Here is a 19,110-nt window from a genome sequence, read left to right as displayed (position 1 = left end):
AGTATCTCTAATCTAGCTCTAAGCTATACTCTGATAAAAGAATCAAAATAAATTACAAAGATGATTTTTCTAATTATCAAGTCCATTTTTCTTTTTTTTTTTTTAAAGATTTTTTTTATTTATTTGACAGAGAGAGACACAGCGAGAGAGGGAACACAAGCAGGGGGAGTGGGAGAGGGAGAAGCAGGCTTCCCGCGGAGCAGGGAGCCCGATGCGGGGCTCGATCGCAGGACCCCAGGATCATGACCTGAGCCGAAGGCAGACACTTAACGACTGAGCCACCCAGGCACCCCTCAAGTCCATTTTTCAATGAGAGATTTTGAAAAAATTGTGTTAGTCTTTTTTTTTTTTATGGACTTCTCTTGGTTCTCTTATCAGCATTCCATCTATGACTGTACCCTGGTAGTGTCCTTTGTCTTGACTTTTATCACTAGTTTTTTACCTATGTATGACTAACAAAAGGAAGCATTATGGGATATACAAAAAATGGCTCAGGAATATTTTTATAGATCCAGAGCAGATCTCAAAGGCATACCTTTGTTCAAGGTTTGAGGTCTTAACTAAGCCCACTTAGCCCAACTGAAAATGTCCATACTTCCAGAGCCTCCCTGTGTTTTGATGTTCAGAATTTTGAATTTGAGCCTTTTTTGCCCCAAGGAAAGTCTTGTGATTAGTGCATCTGACTACAGTTTATGTACATACTTAATCCCAGTCCTCAAATTGAACATGTTAAAAACTGTACTCTCTCAACACCTCCTGTTTTCCTTATGTATGCCATGTTCTCCATCCCCCAAGTTAGGAACCCAGGTGTCATTCTAGACTCCCTCTCCTTCACTAACCACATCCAGTCAATCCTTACATCCCTCAGATCTGCCTCACCCCCTCCTTCTGAAAATAAACCTCTGCTACTATGTCTTAGTTCTTAGTGCACTACTGCAGCTCTTACCCAGATGTTTGGAATAGGTGCCTGAACGGATCACTTTCCCTGCATTCAGAGGGGCCAGTTCTGTTTCTGTACAAAACTGTTTAAAATTATTACCAATGCTCTTACTTTTCATGTGGGATAACTTGTTAGTATGTCATACAGAGGCCCTTGTTTTGGTGGCTTCTTCCTCTTCACCGCCCCTACCCCCTATAGTTCATTATCCCCTGAGTACTGCAGGCCTTTGGACTTGCATATTAATCAGTATGAAGCATATCTACCCTGCAAATGCTAATTCATTCTTCAGGAGCCAACTCAAATATCACAGTTTCCCCTGTGTCCCTTAAGAATTAGTTCTGCCCTTCTCCTGAGGCCTATAACACTTTATATAAATGTACCTCTACTATAATATTTACATCATTATGAAAAACAAAATACTTTTTATTAAACACTGCAACTGTCATTTTAAGCTTTGAAGCTTTCCAAGTAAAATAGGACCAGTTCCCCTCTGCCCCAAATACTCATTTATTTGAAGTTTATATATTTTTTCAAGATCTCCAAATCTTTAATAAAGGACCTTGGAAATTATTCTTTCTTATTTACAGTTCTTAGATTAGTTTACTTTTAAATTCTGTTGTAGAATCTTAGAACTGAACTTTGAGCCTGGGATCACTAATATTTACGTAATTCATTCAGTATCTGAAGCAGTTCCCCAGAATGAGGTACCTTTTTTTTTTTTTTTAAGATATTTATTTGAGAGAGAGAGAGAGAGCACGAGCAGGATGGAGGGGCAGAGGGAGAAGGAGACTCTCCACTGAGCAGGGAGCCCGATGTGGGACTCGATCCCAGGACCCTGGGATCATGACCTGAGCTGAAGGCAGATGCTTAGCTTAGACTGAGCCACCCAGGTGCCCTGAGGTACATTTCTTTAGCCCTGGAAATACAAGGATTAATAACTATACATAACTAGAATAAAATATAATTAGAAATGCTTTTTGTTAGTTGGACTGAAATAACTATTACCAAGGTTGCCATCTTGAATTCTTTATAATGAAAGTGTCAATTTTTATTTTTAATCTTCATCCTTTACCTTTTGCATATGTATGATATTGTTCCATTGATGATCTGATGATAATGCTGGAATATTTATATTTTCTCTCAATATTTCAGAAAGTCAGTACAGATACTATTGGAGATGAAGGGTTCTTTGACCTGGTAAGCCGATTTCAGAGCAATCGGATGGATGATCAGAGGTGCTGCTTACAAGAACAGAGCTGTGGGCCAGCTTCAACTGCAGCTTCTTCCACTCCCCCTAGAGTGATGCTAAAAAGTGAGTTATCTGTGCTTCTACCCCCCTTTTAATAGTTCCTTGTGATAGTGATTTCTTTCTGAGAGTTTAGTTCTCATCAGAGCAAGTACAGTAAATGAGCCTGAACCCAGGTTTATTGGAAATGGTGGTATTTCTTCAGTTCAAAACAAAGTTTTGTTTCAGTTTCCCTAGGTTTATCTGATTTTAGTCCACCGCACTTTCTACTAACTATAGCATACTGTCTCCCTAGATTCTTTGGGACTGGGAAAAAAATCTAACTTTAAAAGTAAAAATAGTGAAGGGAAAAAATTTAAGTTATACATACCTTATAATTCTATGTAAAACACAAATGCTTCCTATTTGGATTTTAAAAAGCCAGTACAGACTGAAGCCGAACCTATGACTAAGGCTGAAGCTAAGGTGTGCTTGAGCCGTAGAAAGGTCTAAAATGGGTTACTTAAAATTTTCTACTTCAGCTACCAAAAGACTTCCTCTGCCATAGACTAGGACTTATCAGCAACACTTAACTCTTAGTTAGCTAAATGGTTCCTATCCAGGGCATAGAATAAAAACACTGTCTCATTCATCCTCACGTGAGAAATTATCTAAGAAAGACAATTTATTACCTTCCAAAATCTAGCTCCAGATCTTATAAAGTACAATTTTTTTTTTAAAGTAGGCTCCACATCCAGCATGGAGCCCAACACAGGGCTTGAACTCATGGCTGTGAGATCAAGACCTGAGCCAAGATCAAGAGTCAGACAGTTAACCGACTGAGCCAGCGCCCCTTGTAAAGTTAAATTTTGAGTGGGCGTTAGATAAAAGTAAATACAGTCAAATCTGAATAACATCAAACTGGATCATCTGAAGTCCTCTGGGATTCATTCTTCCCTCCCTGCCCATCTAGTCAGGCCCCAGCCTATCAGTGACTCTGAGTGAGAGATAAAACAGGGGGACAGAGTGGATGCTGGGACTGAACAAGGCAGAAAGGAGTTATATGTGTATTAAAAATACGCCTAAATATTTTTATAATGCTATGGATTTTTTTCCTATTCATAGCACCATCTGTTTCCATGGTATCCCCCAACACGGATGAGTTTTTAGACCTTCTTGCCAGCTCACAGAGCCGCCGTCTTGATGACCAGAGGGCCAGTTTCAGTAATTTGCCAGGGCTTCGTCTGACACAAAACAACAATAAGTCTGTCCTTGGCCACCTGATGACTAATGACAACAAAGAGCCTGATGAAGACTTCTTTGACATCCTTGTAAAATGTCAAGTATGTATGCATATTTGTGTCAGTCTGTGTATGGCTCAGATGCTGTTGGGAGCTTTGTCACTATTATAATTCTAATTTGGGAAAGGCTCATTTTGTATCAGGGACACACTTATTATTCAGGGGTCCATCACACACTATATAGATCCCTGTGATGGCTTTTTACTTTATTTTGGGTGGTGAGGCAAGGTGAGATGTTGCTGATGACTCTCTGAGCTGTGGTGGAGAGGAGACTGTGAAGGGTATAAAAGGAGATCTAGAAAAGAGCCCCTCTTAAAAAAAAAAAAAAAAAAGCCCCTCTTTTCTAAATGTTAGGAGAAAGCATTGGGAGCAGCCAGTGATTAATATGGGAAGAGTCTAGCTAGGGCCCTCTTTAGAGAACTTTAGGAGTAATGCACATATTGAGATAGCTTTCATTTTTTAGTTATTTTAATAATTATTTGCCAAAATGGTTAAGGAATATCTCAAATGGCTTGAAGAGGACCACAAGAAAAATAACCATTATTTTTACTAAAGAGACATTTCCTCTGCCCAACCCTAATTCTGTGTGTTTTCTCATTCTTAAAAAGATGAGGTGGTGACACATATACTACCCACCTGTCATTCATTCAACAGAAAATTATTGAGCATCTGTAATGTTCTCTGCACTATTCTAGACATTTGAGACACATACTTGGCTTTTAAAGGATCCTACATTTTAGTGTGAGAGATAGCAAAAAGTCTGTACATGTGTATAGATATTCTACGTCAGTTACTGATAAGGTGCTATAAAGAAAATTAAAGCAAGATAAAGGAGTGGGGTATCCAGGGGTGGTGGTGGTTAGGGAAGATGTTTCAGGATTGGCATATGAACAGACATCTGCATGAGGTGAAATAGTCAGCCATGTGAATATTTAGTGAAAGTGTTCCATGCAGAGACAACAAGTCTCTTCTTGGATATAAAAGGATAAGGGAGAGTGGTAGGAGATAAGGATGGAGAAATAACCAGCCTATATCTTATAGGCCATGAGGAGGTCTTGTATTCCAAATGTGATAGGAAGACATTGGACGGTCTGAAAGATCATCCTGACTACTGCTGAAAGCATGTGGAGTGGCACAGGGTGTTAGTAGAAAGACCAGCTAGAAAAACCAATATGGGTAATTCAGGCAGAAGATACTGGTGACTTTGACTAGTGTAGTGGTGGCAGTAGTAGTGATGATAAGCAGTCAGAATAGGGGTATATTTTTGAAGTTACGGTTGACTGGAAAGACCTGTTAATAAACTGGATGGAGGGGAGGGTATAAGAATCAAGTAGGGCTCCTATCTTTTTGGCTTTGCACTGAGTCAGTGAATGGTACGGTTTACTGAAATGGAGAAGAAAAACAGGTTTGGGAAGAAAAAGCAGTTCTGCTTTACTTTAGATACATCAATTTGAGTTATGTAAGTAGATACTCAAGTGGCAATGTTGAGTAGGCAATTGGATATAAAAAATCTGGAGTCCCAGAGAGAAAAGATTTTTGGGAGTCATCAGCATATAGCTGGTATTAAAGCCTTGGGAAGATAGTATCTAAAGAATAGATAAATAGGAAGACTAAGCCCTGGGAATTCCAAAATCTAACTGAACAGAGGAAGGTAAGCCAGCAAAGCAGCAGTCAGCCCAGAGAGTAATAGAAGCAAACTGAAGAAAGTGTTTTAAGAACACTGCTAAAAAGCCAAGTAAGATGATGGCTGATCTACTAGATTTGGCAACATGGAGATTATTAGTCATTTTGAAAGATACTGTTTTAGTGACATGATGGGGACAAAGGATTGAGGGGGTTGAGAACATGGAAAGTGTAAAAGGGGAGATAGTGGTTTTTTTTTTATTTTGGGAGTTAATACTGCATGAATGCTGACAAAAATGATCAAGTAGAGGGAGGAACAAGTGATGCAGCATAGTATGGGATAGTTGAAGTTTTTGCGCAGATGAGAAGGAAAGCAGAGTATATGTCTACAGATTTGGAGGTAGTTGTAGGTAGGAATTCTCTCTGGTGGCTTTTATTTTGTTAGCAAAGTAAGAAGTAGGGCCATTAGTGGACAGGGAAAAGTAACCTGAGGACTCATTTGAAATAAGTCACTGAAATAAGACAGGTCAGTAGAGTGGTATATTTTCTTTGGGTATAACCAACTGCTTAAGGATACAGAGCTTTAATCAAGGTCAGTATTTTGACAGAATAGGATGGAGGGGGAGAGAAGTACATACCAGGGAATTACTTTAATAAGGGACTTTGGAATCTAGGCTGCATCTAAGGGAAGTAAGGAAATAAAAGGTATGGAAGTGAAAAGTAACAGCGATCCCAGTGGCTTTAAGAAATACTGAAGACATGTCCCTAATAACAGACCATCAACATATATGAAGCAAAAATTAACTGAAGGGAGAAATGAACATTTCTAAAAATAGCTGAAGGTTTCAAGACCCCCCCCCCCCCAATAACAGGACAACCAGGCAGATGATAAACTTGAACAACACAGTAGGCTAACTACCTCTTACAGAACATACATTCTTTTCAAGTGCACATGGGATATTCTCCAGGAAAGACCATATGTTAGGGCCACAAAGTAAGTCTCAACAATTTTAAAAGAAGACAGATATCATACATAGAAGATACTCTGACCACAAAAGGATGAAGTTAGAAGCAATAACAGAAGGAAAAATGCAGAATTCACAAATTTGTGGAAATTAACCAGTAGGTAAAGAGGAAATCACAAGGGAAATTAGAAACTACCTAGAGACTGATGAAAATAACACAATATTCTAAAACTTTGGGATGCAGTGAAGGCAGTATTCAGGAAAATTTTATAGCTGTAAGAAGGAAAATCTCAAATTAACAACCTAACTTCACAGCTTAAGGGGCTAGAAAATGAACTAAACCTAAAACTAGCAGAAGGAAGGAAATGGAGAACAGAAAAATAGAAAAAAAAAAAATCAAATCTTAAAGCTGGTTATTTGAAAAGTTTAACAAAACTGGTAAACATTTAATACAACTGGTAAACATTTAACTAGAGTTAAGAAAAAGAGAAGCCTCAAATTACTAAAATTAGAAACAAAGGTGGGGCCATTACTCATATTCTACAGAAATAATTTTAGGAGAATATTATGAATGATTATATGCCAACAAGTTGGATAACCTGTATGAAATGGATAAATAACTAGAAACACAAAATCATCCAACACTGAATCATGAATAGAAAATAGACCCATAATCAATCCATAAGGAGATTATATCAGTAATCAAAAACCTCCTGACAAAGAAAAGCCCCAGACCTGATGGCTTCACTGGTGAATTCTACCACACATTTAAAGAACACCAGTCCTCATACTCTTCCAAAAAACTGAAGAGAAGGAAATACTTCCTAAGTCATTCTGTGAGGCCAGTATTGTCCTGATACCAAAGCCAGACAAGACACTACAAGAAAACTTGAGACCAATATCCTTTTTGAATATAGATGCAAAAATCATCAATAAAATACTAGCAAACAGAATCCAGTAAACGGATTATACACCATGCCCAGGAGGGATCTGTTCCTGGAATGCAGGTATGGTTCAACATAGGGGAATCAATCAATGCAATACATACACATTAATAGAATGAAAGCGGAAAAAACCACTTGATCATCTAAATGAAGAAAAAGCATCTGACAAAATTCAACAGATTTTCATGTTAAAAACACTCAACAAACTAGGAATAGTAAGAAACTACCACAACATAATAAAAGTCATTTATGAGGGGTGCCTGGGTGACTGAGTCGGTTGCAGTGTCTGACTTGGTTTCAGATCAGGTCTCAGTATTGTGGGATCAAGCCCCATGTGGGGCTCTGCGCTCAGCATGGAGTCTCCTTGTCCCCCTCCCTGTGCCCTTCACCCTGTGCACATGCACATGTGCACACGAATAGATTAAAAAAAAATCATTTATGAAATATCCACAGCTACCATCATACTCAGTGGTAAAAGAAAAAAACTATTCTCTAAGATCAAGACAAGGAGTCCACTTTCACCACCTCTATTCAACATAATATTGGAACTTCTAGTAGAGCAATTAGGCAAGAAAAAAACTCCAGATTGGAAAGGAAAAAAATTATCCCTGTCAGAAATGACAGTCTTAGATATAGAAAACCCTAAAGATTTCACCAAAGCCCACAAAAAACCCTGTCAGAACTAAGAAACAAATTCAGCAAAATAACAGGATACAAAATTAATATCCAAATATCAGTTGTGTTTCCATACACTAACAATGATGAACAAGTTATTACAAGTTATTGGGAGGGGGGAAATTAATTTTTTTTTTTTTTTTAAATTTATTTATTTGACAGAGAGAGATAGAGAGGGAACACAAGCCAGGGGAGTGGGAGAGGGAGAAGCAGGCTTCCCACGGAGCAGGGAGCCCGATGCAGGCCTCGATCCTAGGACCCCGGGATCATGACCTGAGCCGAAGGCAGACGCTTAACGACTGAGCCACCCAGGCACCCGGAAATTAACAATTCTTACAATAGCATCAAAAAGAATAAGCTACCCAAGAATGAATTTAACCAGGGAGGTTAAAGACTTGAACAATGAAAACTATAAAATGTTTCTGAAAGACATGAAAACCTCATAAATAAAATGGAAAAAAACTCACGTTCGTGGATTATAAGACTTAATATTGTTAAAATGCCAATACCACCCAGAGTGTAATCTACAGATTCAATGCATTCCTTATCAGAATGTAAATAAGGTTTTTTACAGAAACAGAAAATTCCACCCTGAGATTCCACAGGAACCCAAATAACTGAAACAATCTTGAGCAAGCAGAACAAAGTTGGAGGCCTCACATATCCTGATTTCAAATTTTACTACGAAGCTACAGTAATCAGTTATGGTACTGGCATAATGACAGACATATACACCAATAGGAAAGAGAGCCCAGAAATAAATCCTTGAATATGTGGTCGAATGATTTTCAGCAAGTATGCTACGACTATTAAATGGGGAAAGGATTCTCATCAACAAATGATTCTGGGAAAACTATCCACATGCAAAAGAATGAAGTTGGACCCTTACCTAATACCATATATAAAAACTGATTCAAATGGATCAAAGACCTAAATGTAAGAGCTAAGACTATAAAATCTGTAGAAAACATAAGGGGAAAGCTTCAAGATTTTGGATTTGGCAGTGATTTCTTAGTTATGACACCAAAGGCACAGGCAACAAAAGAAGAAATAGACAAACTGGACGTCATGAAAATTTAAAACTTTTGTACATCAAACAATTTTACAAAAGTAAAAAGGCAACTCACAGAAAATATTTGCACATCATATAAACGATAAAGGATTAATTCAGAATATAGAGAACTCTAAAACTTAACTACAAAAAAAGCTATTTCAGAAACGGGCAGGGGCGCCTAGGTGGCTCAGTAGGTTAAGTGACCGACTCTTGATCTCAGCTCAGGTCATGATCTCAGGGTCATGATACTGAGCCCCATGTCGGGCTCTGTGCTAGGCGTGGAGCCTGCTTTAAGATTCTGCCACTCCCCCCCCCCCCCGAAAGAATCCAAACAGACATTTCTCCAAAGAAAATATACAAATGGCCAATAATCACAGGAAGGGATGCTCAACATCACAAATCATTAGAGAAATGCAAATTAAAACCACAACGAAATACCATCTCACACCCATTAGTAAGCTATCATTAAAAAAAAAAAAAAAAAAACCCACCAGAAAACAAGCATCAGTGAGGATGTGGAGAAATTGGAACTGTCAGTGCACGGTAGGTGGAAATAGAAAATGGTGGAGCTGCTATGAAAAACAGTATGGTGGGACTTTCCAAGATGGCGGAGGAGTAGGAGAACTCAGTTTGGTCCCAGGAATTCTGCTACATATCCATCAAATCATTCTGAACACCTGTGAACTCACCCAGAGATCTAAGAAAAAGAATTGCTACAATTCTACAAATAGAAAGGCAACCACACAAGATGGAAAAACTCACCTCAAAAGAGAAGAGGCAGTAATGACTTACCAGGGACCTACTCAGTATAGATATAAGTAAGACATTGGAACTAGAGTTCAGAATAACAATTATAAAGACACTAGCTGGGCTTGAAAAAAGCATAGACGATACTAGAGAATCTCTTTCTGGAGAAATAAAGGAACTAAAATCTAATCAGGTTCAAATCAAAAAGGCTATCAGATGCAATAAAAAAATGGATGCTCTAACTGCTAGGGTAAATGAGGCAGAAGAGAATTAGTGATAATGAGGACAAAATCATAGGGAATGAGAAGCTGAGAAAAACAGATAAACAACTACTGGATCATGAGGGAAGAATATGAGAGATAAGTGATACCAGAAAGTGAAACAATATTAGATTAATTGGGATCCCAGAAAAGGGGGGGGGGCATGCAAATTATAGCTGAGAAGTTTCCTAATCTGGGGAAGGAAACAAGCATTCAAGTCCAGGAGGCACAGAGAACCCCCCCCCCCCAAAATCAACAAAAATAGGTCAACACCTCAACATATAATAGTGAAGCTTGCAAATCTCAGAGACAGAGGAAATCCTGAAAGCAGCTCGGGACAAGAGGTCTATAACCTAAAAGGGAGAAACATTAGACTGGCAGCAGACCTGGCAGGCCAGAAAGGACTGGCATGATATATTCAGGGCGCTAAATGAGAAATATGTAGCCAAGAATACTTTATCCAGCTAGGAAGTCATTCAAAATAGAAGGAGAGATAATAAAGCTTCCAGAAAAAAACAGAAACTAAAAGAATTTGTGATCACTAAACCAGCCCGGCAAGAAATATTAAAGGGGATCCTTTAAGCGAAGAGAGAGCCCAAAAGTAACATAGACCAGAAAGGAACAGAGATAATATACAGAGACAGTGACTTTATAGGTAATTCAATGGCACTAAATTCCTATCTTTCAATAGTTACTCTGAATGTCAATGGGCTAAATGCCCCAATCAAAAGACAGGGTATGAGAATTGGATAAAAAAGAAAGACCCATTGATGTGCTGTCTTCAAGAGACTCATTTTAGACCCAGAGACACCTCCAGATTGAAAGTGAGGGGGTGGAAAACCATTTACCATGCTAATGGACATCAAAAGAAAGCTGGGGTGGCAATCCTTATATCAGACAAATGAAATTTTAAATTTTTTTTTTTTTAAAGATTTATTTATTAGAGAGAGAATGACAGAGAATACATGAGGGACGGAGGGTCAGAGGGAGAAGCAGACTCCCCGCTGAGCAGGGAGCCCGATGTGGGACTCGATCCCGGGACTCCAGGATCATGACCTGAGCCGAAGGCAGGCGCTTAACCAACTGAGCCACCCAGGCGCCCCTGAAATTTTAAATTTAAACCAAAGATGGTAATAAGAGATGAGGAAGGACACTATATTAAAGGGTCTATCCAACAAGATCTAACAATTGTAAATATTTATGCCCCTAACATGGAAGCAGCCAATTATATAAACCAGTTATTAACAAAATTAAAGAAACACACTGATAATAGTACAGTAATAGGAGGGGACTTAAGATTTATTTATTTGAGAGAAAGAACAAAGAAAGCACAGGAGAGGTGGGGAGGGGGGGAGAGAGAAGCAGACTCCCCACTGAGGAAGTCTGGGCTCAATCCCAGGGTTCAAACTCAGGGCTGAATCCCAGGACCCTAAGATCTATGGCCTGAGCTGAAGGCAGAAGCTTAACTGACCGAGCCCCCAGGCACCCCAATAGTAGGGGACTTCAACACCCCACTCACTGCAGTGCACAAATCATCTAAGCAGAAGATAACAAAGAAAAAACGGCTTTGAATGACACACTGGACTAGATGGATCTCACAGATATATTCGAACATTCCATCCTAAAGCAGCAGAACACTTTTTTTTTTTTTTTTTAAGATTTTCATTTATTTATTTGACAGACACAGCGAGAGAAGGAACACAAGCAGAGAGAGTGGGAAAGGGAGAAGCAGGCTTCCCGCTGAGCAGGGAGCCTGATGCGGGGCTTGATCCCAAGACCCTGGGATCATGACCTGAGCCGAAGACAGACGCTTAACAACTGAGCCACCCAGGTGCCCCCCCCTTTTTAAGATTTTATTTATTTGACAGAGCACAAGCAGGAGGAACGGCAGGGAGAGGGAGAAGCAGGCTCCCTGCTGAGTAAGGAGCCAGATGCGGGACCTGATCCCAGGACCCTGGGATCATCACAACCAGAGCCGAAGGCAGACACTTAACCAACTAAGCCACCCAGGTACCCCCAGAATACACATTCTTCTTGAGTCCACATGGAACATTCTCCAGAACAGATCACATACTGGGTCACAAATCAGGTCTCAACTGGTACCAAAAGACTGGGATCATACCCTGCATATTTTTGGACCACAATGCTTTGAAACTGGAACTCAATCACAAGAGGAAATTTGGAAAGAACTCAAATACTTGGAGGTTAAAGAGTATCCTACTACAGAATGAATGGATCAACCAGGAAATTAAAGAATTTTTAAAATTCATAGAAACAAATGAAAATGAAAAAACCTTTGGGATGCAGCAAAGGCGGTCCTAAGAGGGAAGTATGTAGCAACACAAGCCTTTCTCAAAAAGAAAGGTCTCAAATATACAACCTTACCTTACACCTAAAGGAGCTTAAGAAAGAATAGCAAATAAAGCCTAAACCCAGCAGGAGAAGAGAAATAATAAAGATTAGAGCAGAAATCAATGAAATAGAAATCAAAAGAACAGTAGAACAGATCAACAAAACTAGGAGCTTGTTCTTTGAAAGAATTATTAAGATCAATAAACCCCTAGCCAGACTTATCAAAAAGGACCGAAATTAATAAAATCATGAATGGAAGAGGAGAGATCACAACCAACACTAACAAAATACAAACAATTGTAAGAACGTATGATGAGCAACTATATGCCAACAATTCAGGCAATCTGGAAGAAATGGATGTATTCCTAGAGGCGTATCAACTACCAAAACTGAACCAGGAAGAAATAGAAAACCTGAACAGACCCATCATCAGCAAGGAAATTGAGGCATTCATCAAAAATCTCCCAACAAACAGGAGTCCAGGGCCAGATGGCTTCCCAGGGGAATTCTACCAAGCTTTTAAAGAAGAATTAACACCTATTCTTCCGAAACTGTTTCAAAAAATAGAAATGGAAGGAAAACTTCCAAACTCATTCTGTGAAGCCAGCATTACCTTGATTCCAAAACCAAAGACCCCACTAAAAAGAATTACAGACCAATATCCCTGGTAAATATGGATGCAAAATTCTTACCAAGATACTCGCCAATAAGCTCCAACAGTACATTAAAAGGATTATTCACCACAACCAAGTGGGATTTATCCCTGGGCTGCAAGGTTGGCTCAACATCTGCAAATCAATGTGATACAATACATTAATAAAAGAAAGAACAAAAACCATATGATCCTCTCAATAGATGCAGAAAGAGCATTTGACAAAGTACAGCATCCTTTCTTGATTAAAACTCTTCACAGTGTAGGGATAGAGAATATCATAAAAGCCATATATGAAAAGCCCACAGTGAGTATCATTCTCAATGGGGAAAAACTGAAAGCTTTTCCCCTAAGGTCAGGAAAATGACAGGAATGTCCACTCTTAACACTGTTCAGCATAGTGCTAGAAATCCTAGCCTCAGTAATCAGAAAACAAAAAGAAATAAAAGGCATCCGAATCGGCAAAGAAGAAGTCAAACTCTCACTCTTTGCAGATGACATGATACTCTATGTGGAAAACTCATACAGGAATTAGCAAAGTGGCAGAATGTAAAATCAGTGCACAGAAATCAGCTGCATTTCTATACACTGAAAAAGAAGAAAGAGAAATTAAGCAGTCGATCCCATTTACAATTGCACCCAAAACCGTAAGATACCTGGCAATAAACTTAACCAAAGAGGCAAAGGATCTGCACTCAGAAAACTATAAAACACTCATGAAGGAAACTGAGGAAGACACAAAGAAATGGAAAAACATCCCACGCTCATGGGTTGGAAAAACAAATATTGTTAAAATGTCTGTGCTACCTAGGGCAATCTATACATTCAATACAATCCCTATCAAAATACTATCAACTTTTCTCACAGAGCTGGAACAAATAATCCTAAAATTTGTATGGAACCACGGAAGACCCCAAATAGCCAAAGGAGTGTTGAAAAAGAAAACCAAAGCTGGTGGCATCACAATCCTGGACTTCCAGCTCTATTACAAAGCTGTAATCATCAAGACAGTATGGTACTGGCACAAAAACACATAGATCAGTGGAACAGAATAGAGAACCCAGAAATGGACCCTCAACTTTATGGTCAACTAATCTTCGACAAAGCAGGAAAGAACACCCAATGGAAAAAAAAACCATCTCTTCAACAAATGATGGTGGGAAAATTGGACAGCCGCATGCAGAAGAATGAAACTGGATCATTTTCTTACACCATACATCAAAATGGATGAAAGACCTAAATGTGAGACAGGAATCCATCAAAATTCTAGAGGAGAACACAGGCAGCAACCTCTGTGATCTCGGCCACAGCAACTTCTTGCTAGACACGTCTCCAAACGCAAGGAAACAAAGACAAAAATGAACTATTGGGACTTCATCAAGGTAAAAAGCTTCTGCACAGCAAAGGAAAACAGTCAACAAAACCAAAAGACAACTGACAGAATGGGAGAAGATATTTGCAAATGACATATCAGATAAAGGGCTAGTACCCAAAATCTATAAAGAACTTACCAAACTCAACACCCAAAGAACACATAATCCAATCAAGAAATGGACAGAAGAGGGGTGCCTGGGTGGCTCAGGTTCAGCATCTGCCTTCGGCTCTGGTCATGATCAGATCTGGTCCTAGAATCAAGCCCCCTCCTGGGCTCCCTGCTCAGCGGGGAACCTGCTTCTCCCTCTCCCTCTGCAGCTCTCCCTGCTTGTGCGCTTGCTAATAAAATCTTTTTAAAAAAATTTTTTTTTAAAAATGGGCAGAAGGCATGAACAGACATTTCTCCAAAGGCAACATGTAAATCACCAACAGACACATGAAAAAATGCTCAGCATCAGGAAAATACAAATCAAAACCACAGTGAGATACTACCTCACACCAGGTCAGACATTTAGTCAGAATGGCTAAAATTAACAAGTCAGGAAATGACAGATGTTGGTGAGGATGTGGAGAAAGGGGAACCCTCTTACACTGTTGGTGGGAATGCAAGCTGGTGCAGCCACTCTGGAAAACAGTATGGAGGTTCCTCAAGAAGTTGAAAATAGAGCTACTGTACGACCCAGCAATTGTACTACTGGGTATTTACCCCAAAGATACAAATGTAGTGATCCGAAGGGGCACCTGCACTCCAATGTTTACGGCAGCATTGTCCACAGTAGCCTAAACTATGGAAAGATCCCAGATGTCCATTGACAGATGAATGGATACAGAAGATGTGGTATATGTATACACAATGGAATACTCTCAGCCATCAAAAAAAATTAAATCTCGCCATTTACAGTGCTGTGGCTGGAACTAGAGGGTATTACGCTAAGTGAAATAAGTCAATCAGAGAAACAATTACATGATCTCACTCATAGTGGAATTTATTATTAACAGGATCATAGGGGAAGGGAGGGAGAAATAAAACAAGACAAAATCAGAGGGAGACAAACCATAAAAGACTCTTAACTATAGGAAACAAACAGGGTTACTAGAGGGGAGGAGGTTGGAGGGATGGGGTAACTGGGAGATGGACGTTAAGGAGGGCACGTGATGTAAGAAACACTGGGTGTTATATACAACTGAAGAATCCTTGGACTCTACTTATGAAACTAGTAATATGTTAATTAATTGAATTTAAATTAAAAGAAAAAAATAAGCTTAACAGTGTTCCTTGTCAGCAAGCCTGATGAAAAACTGAATAATGAGACAATGGAAACCAAGACTGCCTTTAAGAAATTCTCAAGATTAGGGCGCCTGGGTGGCTCAGTTGGTTGAGCGACTGCCTTCGGCTCAGGTCATGATCCTGGAGTCCTGGGATCGAGTCCCACATCGGGCCCCCTGCTCAGCGGGGAGTCTGCTTCTCCCTCTGACCCTCCTCCCTCTCATGCTGTCTCTCATTCTCTCTCTCAAATAAATAAATAAAATCTTTAAAAAAAAAAAAAAGAAAGAAATTCTCAAGATTAAAACTCAGCTTAAATGTTAAAAAAACAAAACAAGGGGCGCCTGGGTGGCTCAGTCGGTTAAGTGTCTGCCTTTGGCTCAGGTCATGATCCCAAGGTCCTGGGATGGAGCCCCGCATCAGGCTCCCTGCTCAGCGGGAAGCCTGCTTCTCCCTCTCCCTCGGCCTGCCACCCTCCCTGCTTGTGCTCTCTTTCTCTCTCAAATAAATAAAATCTTAAAAAAAAAAAAAAGTATGGTGGTTCCTTAGAAAGTTAAAAATTACATTATCCAACAATCTCATTTCTGGGTATATATAACCCAAGCAGTTGAAATCATGGATATGAACAGATATTTGTACACCAATGTTCAAACAGCATTATTCACAATAGCCAAAAGATAGAGGCAACCAAGTGCCCATTGGTAGGTGGATAAAATGTGTATACCTACACAGTGGAATATTTTTCATCCTTAAAAATGAGGAAAATTCTGAAACAAGCCACAACATGGGTGAACCCGGAAGGCATTATGCTGAGAAGCAGGCAGTCACAGGAGGACAAATACTATACAGTTCCATTCATATGAGGTAAAGTAGTCAGATTCATAGAGACAAAATAGAATGGTGGTTGCCAGGGGCTGGAGGGGGGAGAATGGGAGCTACCGTTTAAAGGTTTTGAGTTTTGGTTTTACAAGATGAAAATGTTCTGGATATGGATGGTGATGACCACACAGCAGGATGAATGTGCTTAATACTAAACTGTACATTTAAGAATGGTTAAAGTGGCAAACTTTATTTTACAATTTAAAAAAAAAGTTTCCTGGGGGATTACTGTCTAGGCTGATCTGGAAAATTAGAGGTGGCAGTCAGCATGGGATGTTTGAAATCATGCTTGTAAAGACAATGCAATTACTGAGAGTGACCAAGTCTGGCCTATGACCACGGGAGCTAATGGATAAGGCAGAGGTAAAGAATGAAGACAAGAGAAGAGGTCCAGGGACCCCAGCGCCCAAGTGTTGGATGAGTTGGAGGACAGTGAAATCACCACAGCATAAAGGCAGGAGAAATGAAGTGTGAGCCGGGCGCGTGTGTGTGGCGGGGCGGCCGCTCACAAGGAGGCCTGTGAGGGTCCCAGGGCTGCGGGGTTAAATGTGAAGGCAGGTCAGTGCACAGTGCCCAGCAAGAGTGGGCACTCCGACGTCAGCCTGCATATTCCCATGCTGGAGCTTACAATACCAGACACTCTATGTACACTTTTAAGTGCTTGTATTTTTTAGTTGATCAATAACATTTCTAATGTACTTCTAAAATAAGGATCGGTAAGTTACAACTTCAAGGAAAAAATCTGGACTATTTAACAGATTTAAATGCTTAAGACAGGGCTAGACAGAGAACATTTTAGGCTTTTCAGGCCCCATGGTCTTTGTCACAACTGCTCAACTCTGCTGTTGTAGCTGGCAAGCAGCCACATGTAGTTCATCAACAAATGAGCATTGCGGTGAAATGAAAAGGAAACGTTATGTACAAAAACAGGAAAAGAACACAGTAAGATGGGATAGAGTAGAGCCTAGTCTAAAGGTGAATTCTAGAACGCAAATGCCCATACCCAGAACAAGTTGGCAACTCATTCACCTCTGGTTGCTTCTGATTCTGCACAGCTGGGATGGTATCTGGGGCTCTGTTCTTTCTAAAAATCCTTCAGGTGACTTGGTGGGCAGTGAGAACCACTTCTCCAAATGGCCCCTCCCAGAAAGTGGGCTCCGGTTTGCTGACCCCTGGCCTGACACAGAATCTGTAAGGTAGCGCTGCAGGGTTTTTGTACCTAACATTCTAAGGATTTGAGAAGTTGTATTTGCCAGTGCTTACTCTGTAATATTTGACCTTGTATCTTAATTAATCTTACCAAAGCCATGATGTTACACTTCTGCATAATACTTGCTAGATTCTGATATGTAAGTCATGGCAAAAGTTTGTTTTTTTCTAAAGATCTTATTTATTTATTTGACAGAGAGATAGCACAAGTAGGCAGAGTGGCAGGCAGAGAGAGAGGGAGAAGCAGACTCCCCGCTGAGTGGGGAGCCCGATGCGGGGCTCGATCCCAGGACCCTGGGACCATGACCTGAGCCGAAGGCAGACGCTTAACGACTGAGCCACCCAGGCGTCCCAATGGCAAAAGTTTTATCAGGTTTCAGGTCTGAAGATTAAATTTCTGAGACGAGGCAAAAAAGTTTTTTTTCTTGTGATGACAAACATTAATGAAGTATTTGTGTTTTAATCTCTCTCATCCATTTTCAGGGGTCCAGATTAGATGATCAAAGATGTGCTCCACCACCTGCTGCCACAAAGGGACCAACAGTACCAGATGAGGACTTTTTTAGCTTGATTTTACGTTCTCAGGCAAAAAGAATGGATGAACAGAGAGTTCTTTTACAACGAGATCAAAACAGAGACACTGAATTTGAACTGAAGGGCCTTTTGCAAAGTAATGCTTTGTTGGAATTTAAAAATACAGGAAAAAAATAAGCAAACCACTAGTTATTATGGATATTTTTTTAAAATGACCTTATTTCCTTTCAGAACACTGCAGGGAAATTCAATCTATTACTTTTTCCTTAAGAGGAGAAATTATAGCACTGTAATACAGCTTAAAATGTTCTAGAATGATGTAAATATTTAACCTTTAGTAGTATGATATTAACATTCCTCTGGACACGCACTTGTTGCAGGGTGGAGGGGTCTTATAAAAGGTGCTTCATCAACTTTTGTGATTAAGGCTCGGGATTGTGTTCTTTGGCAACTTGTTAGATTCCTTTACCTAGAGTTTGTAAAGTAGGAAGATAAATGAATCTAGACTAGAATTTAATCCTCTTGCTGAGATAATTTTTTTTAATCTTAATTGACAATGGCATTCTTTTATACTGAACCATGGATGTAGTGAGAAATTTTGCTGTTTAGTAAAAATAACTTACCTGACCAATGTGTAAAAAAGTTAGTCTTATTTAAAAAATCTAGATCTTTTTTCTGTTAAGAAAGTCATATTTTCAGTATGTTATTAGTTCGAAGCCATTATAAAAACTCTTAAAATAAACTTTCAGCATGTTTTGGGCCCTTTAATTTTAAAGTGTGTGTGTGGCTTAAAATTATACCTTCTGTTACAAAACACTGGTGTAAAATTTTTTAAGACCTAATGTCAAAACAAAACAAAACAAAAAAAACACCCCAAAAACTCATGTGGTTATATCAAGAACCTAGGCCTTGAAAATAGAAAACAGATGAAAACTCACAAAATTTAAATATGAAAGATCTAAGTTTAAGCCCTCAGTCACCATTAAGCCTTCCTTCCCCCTCCCAGAAACTGAAGGTAGTTTACAAGGGTATAGAATAGGACATGACATAAAGTTAGCTTAGGAAAAGAACACAGTAAGATGGGATAGAGTAGAGCCTAGTCTAAGGGTGAA

At 39.5% G+C, this 19,110-nt stretch overlaps 2 protein-coding genes across 5 annotated transcripts in view; one reads left to right on the top strand and one right to left on the bottom strand.

Annotated features, from left to right (window-relative positions):
- The window catches only part of AKNAD1 (AKNA domain containing 1), a 120,293-nt gene extending 102,343 nt beyond the window's left edge, over positions 1-17,950 (bottom strand). Inside the window, exon 1 of the mRNA XM_078071772.1 lies at positions 17,285-17,950. The gene's annotated coding sequence lies outside the window, so the exon portion shown is untranslated. The remainder of the gene's footprint in view (positions 1-17,284) is intronic.
- GPSM2 (G protein signaling modulator 2) overlaps positions 1-18,766 on the top strand; it is a 58,315-nt gene extending 39,549 nt beyond the window's left edge. For all 4 annotated transcript variants that reach the window (XM_036109906.2, XM_036109905.2, XM_078072650.1 and 1 more), the window contains 3 exons: positions 2,093-2,252; positions 3,291-3,508; positions 17,948-18,766. In XM_036109906.2, coding sequence (XP_035965799.1) covers positions 2,093-2,252; positions 3,291-3,508; positions 17,948-18,175 — 606 coding nt within the window. In that variant the 3' untranslated portion in view covers positions 18,176-18,766. The remainder of the gene's footprint in view (positions 1-2,092; positions 2,253-3,290; positions 3,509-17,947) is intronic.
- Positions 18,767-19,110: the final 344 nt, after the last annotated feature.

This window comes from Halichoerus grypus, chromosome 5, assembly GCF_964656455.1.
Source record: "Halichoerus grypus chromosome 5, mHalGry1.hap1.1, whole genome shotgun sequence".
In the NCBI taxonomy this organism is placed as follows: Eukaryota; Metazoa; Chordata; class Mammalia; order Carnivora; family Phocidae; genus Halichoerus; species Halichoerus grypus.
Note: the sequence above shows the minus strand (reverse complement) of the source record. Positions and strands in the feature narration are given on the sequence as shown.